Here is a 10,000-nt window from a genome sequence, read left to right as displayed (position 1 = left end):
TGTAACTTCGCGGCCACTGAAAACCCTTCGCGCTATGCCATTAAGCGCCGGATTAGCGATAGTGGTGGAGAGATAAATTTATGATGATTAAAAAGGATTTCTTTGTTTTTGTTGAAAACGCTGAAAGCGGAACATATTTTTCGTATTCTTCGTACTTTGAATCAAACTTTCTTATGCTCAAGATGATGCAAATGAAATGCATTTCAGTTTTCTCCCCAGTTGCTACCCCCAGTAGTTTCTTCCTTTGCATAAAAGCAAAAAAAGTCGTTCTGTTGTCGTCGTCGTCGTCGTCGTCGCGGATTCATATAATTTGTTCCCGCGTTTTATTGCTTTTCTTAGTGGCGTAGTAGTTGGTCCACGACGCCAGACGACCAACTTCTGCATTTAATGCATCCTTGCCGCGCGTTGGTTTTATGTGTCGCCGCCCGTAAATCAGTATCAGTTAGGTGGCCAGATTATATTGTTTTTATTGCTCAAACAAATGTTTGACAATCGTTGCACAAAGTTATGTACAAGTACGGCTTATCTGGATCTACCATGTTGGAGTTTTCAAATGATGCGCTGATGTGTAAGTGAATTCATTCAAGTCTTTCATCGCCTGTCCTAGTATGAGACATCAGAGCAAGCTCTGAAAAGCTGAAACAGAGCTAAACTTCTTAAGGAAAGGGAAAACTAAATTTATTTTAGATTTCCAAACCATACAGCCCGCCCTTCCTGTCGCTCGCAACCGATATGGCTTGTCTTGCGTGTGTGTGTGTGAAGATAATGGGACTCTTGTGTCTTCGCCGCAAGACAACTATCAATTTTGCTTGGAACGGTTCCAGAACGTCCATTGTGTTTCTTAGCTACCATTCCGGAGTGGTTTCTAAGACAAACTCACACTCACTCCGCAGTTGCTGCCTTTCCTTTGAATACCTGTCAGAACCGAGCACTTTGGCCGAGCTGGACTGTCCCTATTCTAATCTCCTAAGCAAATAATGGATTGTGTGATGAGTAGAAGATGGAACAAGAGATTGTTGCTGATTGTCTCCCAAAGGGGTTTTTGGCTATTATTTTGTCATTTCTATCACGAGCAGCTAGTCCGGAAGGACATTCGGAAGAGATTTATGCATTTCGAATTACTCGGCCAAATTTTATGAGAATCTTACCCCTTGGAATGAATAATTCAAGAAATCCCAGTTCTTCTTTGAAGACACGTGTTTTCTTCTTGTGAAAAATTCAATCTCCACCTCCGAGATCGATGTGATAAGAATCGTCATAATCGTGCGACCAAGCGGAGAGCAGCGTGTTTGCTGTGCGCCCGCGAAGCGGAACTAATTAACTCCAAATTAACTTAGCATCTGTGGTTTGGCCGCAATCCGCGGCGGCATCAGCTAATAGCCCCACTCTACAAACCCACGATGACGATGACGACAACTGGGATTCGGTGGAATCACGCCGCGTGCTGATGGCAATCGTCACTTGATGGCGCGGGCAAACAATCGGGAAAGTTTTATTTCATTTCTCTCCGCCGCACTCCGCACACACACACACCCAGAGTAAATAGGGACTCGTAGCACAGGACTAAGCTTGGGAGGAGATGGTTGAAAATTAAAATTAGCATTGCAAAACGCCGTTTTCGCCATGTTGTGTCGCATCTCCACGAACAAGTGGAAGTTCCACGGAATACCACGGGTATTTACAGTAAAGGGTGTTTATTCTGTTTCATTCTCGCTGTTCGGAGTGCAGAGAAAAGTGCCAAGCATCGGACAGCAACAGCAGCGGCGACAGATGCAGAAGTTTTGGAATTTTATTTACAACGTGCGATGTACTCCTCAGCTGAGGCAACCTCATTCGTGCTCGAGGATAATGTCGAGTTGGTGGAAAGATGCAAACAGCGAAACAAGTGACACAACGACCGGTCTCCGCCTACGGGCTCCAAGACTCTTTTTTGTCGCTTATCGTGGAGCGATGCTCTCAGTGAAAAAAGGGGAGGAGAATCGGATCCTCTTGAGAGACCCTCCCCTACTAATGGCTGCAGTAGTACCGTAGTGGACCACCTTTGCTTTTAGTAGCGGTAGCGGAGACTTCGTGGTTTGTAAGGAAAAGGAACTGCGTTTTGTTCAACATAAGTTTAATATTACATTAATATTATACTTGTGATAAGTAAGACTGGAATATATTGGTTATGAATATTCGCTACCTGATGCCTACAATCATAAAATCCCTCTTCTTTTCAAACTGTTTGCAAATATTTATTCAACAATGGAATCCGTTTGCGATAAAACGGATGCGAAGTTTCCATTCAAAAACTCCAACCAACGCCGCCTTCCGAATGAGTAGAAAACTAATTTACCATTATTTATTCAACCCGATTCATCGCTCCACCCATTCCTTCCATTAATTATCTTGAAACTCCTGGTGTGTGTGTGTGAGCCATGGTCCTTTTCCTGCGCTGTCAATCAAAAACCAGTTGCAGTTTCCCATTTCCTCACATCTGACCGGGGTTGTTGTTGCTGGGAACAATACACCTTACACAGCACGTGAGGGCTCGTACGTCGGAATGGTACGTTCAGTTGGTCCTGATGGTTCTATCCGGATCGGTGAAGGGTGTCTCATGCGCATTCGATTAAATGGAATGCAAATGGCATGTTAAGCGATAGCCCATCATCACTTCCGGCTGGTCTCCGGATCCGGGCGAGTGTTTTCTGCAATCTCCTTTCGTTGCCATCTCTCGATATTCCATCCATTTAATTGAGTTTTATATGTTATTCAAATGATACAATAACATTGAAAATTCATTCTATTAATTTCGGAAACTCGCTCTCTCTCTCTCTCTCTCTCTCTCTCTCTCTCTCTCTCTCTCTCTCTCTCTCTCTCTCTCTCTCTCGCTCTATCGTTCCTTGATTAAAGATCTTCAAAATGACGGAGGAATTGCAGACCCAGCCACAGCCCCAAGCACAGGCCACGATCCAGCCTCAGCCAAAGCCACGGCTTGGACCACAGGACTACAGGAACTCCGAGCTCGTCACCAAGTTCATGGCCGCCAATCCACCTTACCTATACTCACCGGCCGTCGGGCCGCACAATTTCTTCTTCAGCGAAATGCTGCGCTCTCTGGTGGCCAACAAGCGGAACGAAAGTCTCCGCAATGCTAGCGAGCAATTACATCACCAGCAACAGCAGCAACAGCAACAGCAGCAGCAGCAGCAGCAGCAGCAGCAACAACATCATCAAGCACATGCTCAGGCTCAGCATGTTCAGAATCATTTGGCATTGCAGGCCGCAACAACACGCAGACCACGCAAACGATCATGGAGTCAGCATCGCTACTATCCGGAGATTACACACAAGGAAGGCAAAGATGGGGATGAGCGCCCCGCAACGCACCCAGAGAAACCCCTGGAACTGACAAACAAGCTGGCGGTATTCAATAGCCGAAACATTCCACACATTGCTGCCGCTGGTGGATCCGTTGGCACCAAACTCTTTCCCGATGAGCCACAAGAGGCGTGTTTCAAAACTCCGGCGTATCATGAAAGGAAACAGGGCGATTTGAAGCCAGCACCGGCAACGGTGGCCGAGAAGCCAACGATCAATAACTCGAATCTACTACCGGAACCATCTACCGGATCGATGCCTCCATCGGATTTGATTCTTCCACCACCACCACCCGTCTGGTATCCTCCGCTCTACCCTCCGTATGGTATCGATCCGTTGCATTTCTTCATTGATTTGCGCGTGTCCGGTCATATTTATGATCGCAAAAAGGAATCCAACTCACCAGGGTCCGCTGGATCCGACGGATCGACACTGTCGGTCAAGAGTGAACACTCGAAGCTGATCGGTACGGGTGCCGATCGACAGGGATCTGCTTTCAGTGTCCCCAAACCGCGCGATACGACACAGACCGTCACTGGAACGCCAGGAGCGGAGGTTGGACCTTCTGCCATTAATCTGGTTACGCCTTTAGACGAAGGTGGTTCTGTGATGGATGGAAATGAAGGAGAGCGGACGACGGATGGACACCAAGCGTCCGTAGGGTTCGGTGGGGATACGAAGAACGCACATTATGTGCTCCACAATCTGCCACGTATTTACGGTGATTTGAATGGTAATCACAAGATGGCCAATGGTGGCAGATGTTTGGCCGAGGATGAGGAAACGAATGGAAACTTGAGCGATGAGCAAGAACAGGATCCCGAGCCGGACAGCAAATCCATTGGCTCGATCGAAGATGCGACGGATGAGGAGAATAAGTACAGGGATGTGGATTTGAATGTGATTTCGGATGAGGAATCGATTGCTGTGGATGAAAATTAGAAATCTAGTTGGGGTGTATTTGGGTGTTTTAATTGGTTGTCACGTGGAGAAAAGTGTTGAAATCATAAGAGCTACTTCAATAAATATCTTAAACACTAAAAAGGTAAAAATTTTGCAGCAAAAGCGACGAAAGAAATTACATTGTACCAGGCTGCTCCATCACAGAGGAAGATCGATTGGCAGCACTGCTGCACGCGCTCGGTGTTCATTCAGATCTATTGGTAGTGCGAATGAAACAGAGGATCGGTGCGTAAGAGAACGCAATAGAGACCACACACTAGAGTAAACAATAGTAGATGTTGATATTTTGCTGGATAACGTATGCAAAGGACTAGTATCATCCAGCATGATGAAAACCAAACAAAAAAACCCAAGACTTCGGTTTGTAAAACAAGCGTTCGCCAGGGTACTTATAGTCCGGCGGTCTCTCTTACAAGCGGCATTAAGTCTCTAACTCTCTAAGTCGACACAAGTCGTCGTGTTTCGGTGCGCTGTGTGCAATTCTGTGGAAATTCCCGGAAAATAAACGTTCGCATAACAATTAGTGGTTTTCTTACGACCAAAAGGACGATAGTGAACATGAATACTCCTTCGTACGTATTCAACTTTCCAAATATGCCTCGCAAGCCGAAAAAAAGGAATGAAGTGCAGATAGTGGATGTGGTGTGGAAGTTCAAATTAAAGAACGATGCCAAAAAGTAAGTGCTTCCATGTGCGTCCAGCCCAATTTTGTTATAAAGTTGATCACATGATTCAAATTGTTCCATTGAATTTAGGGCTTCGTTTAACTTTTGCACATCAGAGGAAAATAAAAGGACACCGTACCAGTTGGAGCTTTCCTTCAGTCAAGACGAAGGCGTAGATGCCCGCAGTAAGGTGACACAAAACAGGCAACTTGCTGATGGATCGATGGTCTATGGAAAAAAGGAAAATAACAAACTGGTAATGCTACGAAAACATTCTTACACGATGATGTTTAGTTTGTTCGAACAAGCCCCAGACGAGAATGGTAACAAGCAAAAGATCAAGGCTTACCTAGTTACCACACCTAGCCAGTACTGCGAGAAGGGCAAGGTGTACCAAACGCCGAACTGCGAGAAGGATGTGGAGGTAGAACTAGACCAGATTAAATCGGTCGAACTTCGGGACGACTTCGAATACTTAGAGGAGTTTACATTCCGTGTCTACAATGATTCAGGTAGGATATATTTCTTGCAATAATGCACTCCAAAAATTAGCTCAATTATTGTCTTCTTGTAGCTAAAGAGCAACCGAAGAAGTGACTTACTATGGACAGGCATCACTCTGCCCGCAAGTTGCTATGCATTGTCACGAGCGAACGGGATTTCCATCATGTTCGCAAAATTCTTATTATTCAACACATCATATGCGTTATCAATGGTTCGATGTTTATCCACTCTATTGATGGTTTGCTACAAAACTACTGCTTGTTGATTTGCGACCGTTATGAATGCGTAGTCGATTACGCATTGGTTGGTAGAATGACTCTCCCTTAGCTTTATTCTGCATTTATCAACTTTGCTCTCTGTTAGATTAGTTATCGTGAAGTTAAAAGTATTAACATGATAATAAATGTCCAAAGTAATATTGCAATCCCCTAGACCACTGGTTGTTGTTTAATAAGATATGAACACATTATGCTAGAGAAATTTTGTAGAAAAATGACGAAAGAAATGGTGAAAATTCCTGAATCCACCGTTTTCATCGCTGCTTTGTACATTGTACCAGGCTGCTCCATCGTACGCGAATGCTGATCATGCTGCTACAACATATTCCTAAATGCGAGAATCAGATCACTTGGCAGCACTGTCACAGGCGCTCGTGTATCCACTCGGACCTATTTGTAGCGCGAATGAAACAGCTGGTCAACTCGGAGGAGAGCGCAACAGAGACCAATAGAGCAAACAAGTGTCGCTGTTAGTCGTGCGAAGGGGTGTTGTCGCTGAGCAAGAAAATCCAAACAAAATTCCACGACTGCGGTTGTACACAAGCGGTCGCGAAGGCCCTTGTAGTCCGACAGTCTCTCTTAGTAGCGTCGTAAACTCTCTTACTCTTAGTCGTCGTTGTTGTGTTGACCAGAGTACACACGATTCGGTGCTCGTAGATCGGTTCGTCGCGAGCACGCATTCCGTAGGAATTCCCGGAAAAAAAGCGTTCGCATAACAATTAGTGTTTTTCTGACGACCACAAGGACGATAGTGAAAATGGATACACCGTTCGTAGCGTACTTTCCACGGAAACCGGAAGAGTTTGATGAGGTTGTGATAAGGGGCAAATTGACGGATAATGCTCAGAAGTAAGTGTTTGCAAGGTTGCGTCCGCGTCCGCGCCAAATTTATGGGAATTTTAATTTCACCTTCGACCACATGGTGCATATTACGTCATTGAATTTTAGTGCATCGTTTAACTTTTGCCTGAGACCCCCAGCACAGTGGCCAGATGACCAAACGTCACCGTACATAGCGTACCACCTGAAGATTTCCTTCGCCCCCGATGGGGAGAGTAAGGTAACGCAAAACTGGAAAAATGTTGAATGGCAACAGGAACAGGTGTCCAAGAACTGGCTGGTAGCGGATCGCACCAAACCCTTTACGGCGGTGTTTCGCTTGCTCGACAATCAAGTAAAGGTGTTCGTCGATAACGTGCAACATTCGCCGGACTACGAGATGGATATGCAGCTACCAGTAGAGGAGATTCATTCGGTCGAGCTGTGGAACGACTTTGAGTACGTGGAAGAGTTAACGTTCCGGTTCAACAATGCCCGAGGTAAGTTGCTTTTCCCGGAATATTGCCTTCCAAGAATGGCCCTATTATTATCTATTTGTAGATAGTTATCAATTAAACGCGTGACTTACGGAGGATGCTAACGGTCACTCTCGATCGTGATCTGGAATCCACGCACATCACTCGTCCCGTCGTTTGTTGCTATGGTTTCTCACGAACGATCGGGATTTTCATCACGCTCGTGAGCCTCTTATTTATTCAAAATACCTTTAGATGTTCATCTAGTCGTCGTTCATCTGCGTACAGTATTTCCCTCGAAACGAAGACCAAAGCGTGCCTTGATCGCAGTAAACTATTTGTAACGAGCGCAAAGTGCATTCGCATCATTCATACACAATCAGCCGCAGCCGCTATGCGTTATCACTGACTCAATGTTTACAAACTAGATTGATACATTGCTACAAAACTAGTGCCTGCTGATTCGTGACGGTTGTGAATGAGTAACCGATATCGGTGATTTGTCGGCAAAATGGCAGCTTCTCTCTCCGCCTTATCTCGCCTTTGATTGCAATGCTATCAGTATAGATTAGGTATCGTGAAGCCAAAGGCATACAACACATGATAATAAATGTTCCAACAAATGTTCTCTCGTCGTATGCCAGTGTACCTGGCATTGTATTTCTTGTAAAATGAGAAATGACCAGTTTTACAACAATAAATTATGCTAGAACAATTGCTCTACTAGATCCCGGTAATACTGTGCCTGATTAACCTCCAGCTGGCGACGGTTTAACGAAAAGACGACCGGACAGTCGAGTGATATGCAGGCGGATTCGAATGTCCGTTGGCAACAGGATCGACACATCTAAACGAGGAGGAAATGATAAAAAAAAACTCCATTAAACGTTTTTATCATCCAGGTGCAGCAGGAATGCGAACCTTCTCCGTAAGCTCTAGTCTGCGTTCCAACTTGTTCACTTTGTTCATGATGTGAACCAATGCGTACTGTGGCCGGTTGCGACACTCTTTGCACACTCCGTTGTGCGTTTGTCGTCCACAGTCCACGATGCAGCTCGTCGTGGAAAAGTATTGCGAGATCGTGCTCTTCTTTGCTTGCTGTGGGTCACTAGAATCCCTGATGGCGGCTTGCATCTTGCTCGTAGTCGTCGTCGCCATCGTCGTACCTCCCGTATTGTGGAGCATCAGAGTCTTTCGAGGCAGCTCGTTGTACCAACGATTCACATCGGCACCGATCAACAACAGGCAACGGTTCAACGGTGGAATGATCGCTTTCAAGATGTAGTAATTAGCATTAATTTTGAGTCCCTCGTTCGCTAACACCTCGTCGGGGCTACGCACGAGCCGAATCAGCGGTACCAGTGGTGGTCCGTTAATGATCACGTACGGTACACGCTGACCTCGCCGAGGTTCTCTCCGTGGATCGGTTAGCTTCCACTTTCTAGAAAACAAGGGGGAAAACAAGCGATAAGTGTTCATCCTAAAATCCTTAATCTCATCAAACCTACCTTGTGAGTTCAAGTGCCGGTACGCAGGCACCCGGTTTGTAGCCATCCTCGCCGCGGAACTCTTTGGCAAATATAAAATCCTGTAAATTGACGCGCCCTTCGAGGATTTTCGTAAACTGACGGCAGGTGTACTGCTTCACCTTGGACACGTCGCACGTTTCGAACAGAATGCGGAGTACCTTCTCCAGCATCTTGGCCACCACCGGGCATCCATCGCGGCGCACCGTTTCGATGCCCTTCGCTTCGTACGTCGGTTTCTCCTGATCTGCCGATTCGTACATGTATCCTACGTAGCGTTTCTTGGTCTGCAAACAAATTGAACTTCAAGTAGGATCTTGTTGGGATGCACACGTGGGCTTTCACTCCTGATAAAGCCCCAGGGGCCGCTAAGTGGCCGGTGGCACAATTGCGCAAGCTATCGTTTGGAGTCCTATAAATGCCGTCCTAGGGAATGTCCGACTTTTCAGTGACCAATCAAGTAGTTTCGACGAGAAGCGCCATCATGAAGGGATTGATTTATATAGCGTCCATCGTTACACTCGTCCAATCAGCGCGAGTACGGATCATCCAAGGAACCATAGCTAGCGATCACGAGTTTCCGTATCAGGTTTCGCTTCAATGGAATTTCAACAACGGTTCAAGGCCAAAACACTTTTGCTCGGGTTCGATCCTGAATCCAAACTGGATCCTCACGGCGGCCCACTGCGAAGGAGGCTTCACACGTGACGGATGGACCGAGGTAGTGGCCGGTGTGAAAAATATTGCTATCGAAGATTCCGCAGAGCAACGACGGAATGTATCGCGTTTCGTGCAGCATGAACGTTACAATCCGATGACGCTTCAGAACGACATCGCAGTGGTTGGTTCTGTTGGCGCTTGATCGCACCACCAGCGTCTACCTTGGTCTGTCTACAACATTTCTCTTCTATTTTTAGCTGCGTCTATCTAAAGCGCTGCATCTTAACGACCGGATCAAGACCATCACTTTGGCTACCGGCGATAGCGTCATCGTTGATGACACTATAAGCAAGTTCGCTGGCTGGGGGTCGATATCCGACACCTGGGATGACGTGTTCCCCGATGAACTGAGGGTAAACTATCCCGTGCAATGCAGTCGGGAACGTATTAACAAAGGAATTTGTTTTACAGAAAATTGATATCGGACTGCGCTCGCTGGAAGATTGCCAAAAGGTTCGTCCAACCGTCGATGCCACCAGGGAAATCTGTGCCGGTGGGTATCGCAATGTTTCCGGTTGCACGGCAGATTCCGGAGGCCCGTTAACGGTCCAGATTGATGATAGTACCGTACAGATTGGAGTTTTTTCGTACGGAGAAAAGCCATGCAAAGCAAGACTCCCGATCATGTTTACGCGCGTTGCATACTACAACGAGTGGATTCAGCGTAAAATTGAAAAGAAAATCGGCAA

The 10,000-nt window shown here is 46.2% G+C and overlaps 4 protein-coding genes across 4 annotated transcripts in view; 3 read left to right on the top strand and 1 right to left on the bottom strand.

Annotated features, from left to right (window-relative positions):
- Positions 1 to 4,367, top strand: part of LOC125952772 (myb-like protein I) — a 6,547-nt gene extending 2,180 nt beyond the window's left edge. Inside the window, exon 2 of the mRNA XM_049682480.1 lies at positions 2,893 to 4,367. Within this exon, the coding sequence (XP_049538437.1) occupies positions 2,902 to 4,302 (1,401 nt within the window). The 5' untranslated portion in view covers positions 2,893 to 2,901 and the 3' untranslated portion in view covers positions 4,303 to 4,367. The remainder of the gene's footprint in view (positions 1 to 2,892) is intronic.
- A 384-nt stretch (positions 4,368 to 4,751) lies between these two features.
- LOC125952784 (uncharacterized) lies at positions 4,752 to 5,916 on the top strand. The gene is made up of 3 exons (XM_049682494.1): positions 4,752 to 5,000; positions 5,079 to 5,500; positions 5,563 to 5,916. The coding sequence occupies exons 1-3, from the start codon at positions 4,882 to 4,884 to the stop codon at positions 5,583 to 5,585; spliced, it is 564 nt and encodes a 187-aa protein (XP_049538451.1). The 5' UTR covers positions 4,752 to 4,881; the 3' UTR covers positions 5,586 to 5,916.
- A 359-nt stretch (positions 5,917 to 6,275) lies between these two features.
- Positions 6,276 to 7,692, top strand: LOC125952788 (uncharacterized). Its single transcript, XM_049682499.1, has 3 exons — positions 6,276 to 6,619; positions 6,719 to 7,089; positions 7,151 to 7,692. The coding sequence occupies exons 1-3, from the start codon at positions 6,528 to 6,530 to the stop codon at positions 7,171 to 7,173; spliced, it is 486 nt and encodes a 161-aa protein (XP_049538456.1). The 5' UTR covers positions 6,276 to 6,527; the 3' UTR covers positions 7,174 to 7,692.
- The window catches only part of LOC125952754 (DNA polymerase zeta catalytic subunit-like), a 9,878-nt gene continuing 7,569 nt past the window's right edge, over positions 7,692 to 10,000 (bottom strand). Inside the window, exons 8-10 of the mRNA XM_049682438.1 lie at positions 8,574 to 8,878; positions 7,987 to 8,506; positions 7,692 to 7,912 (exon numbers count right to left, since the gene is read on the bottom strand). Coding sequence (XP_049538395.1) covers positions 7,772 to 7,912; positions 7,987 to 8,506; positions 8,574 to 8,878 — 966 coding nt within the window. The 3' untranslated portion in view covers positions 7,692 to 7,771. The remainder of the gene's footprint in view (positions 7,913 to 7,986; positions 8,507 to 8,573; positions 8,879 to 10,000) is intronic.

This window comes from Anopheles darlingi, chromosome 2, assembly GCF_943734745.1.
Source record: "Anopheles darlingi chromosome 2, idAnoDarlMG_H_01, whole genome shotgun sequence".
NCBI lineage: Eukaryota > Metazoa > Arthropoda > Insecta > Diptera > Culicidae > Anopheles > Anopheles darlingi.
Note: the sequence above shows the minus strand (reverse complement) of the source record. Positions and strands in the feature narration are given on the sequence as shown.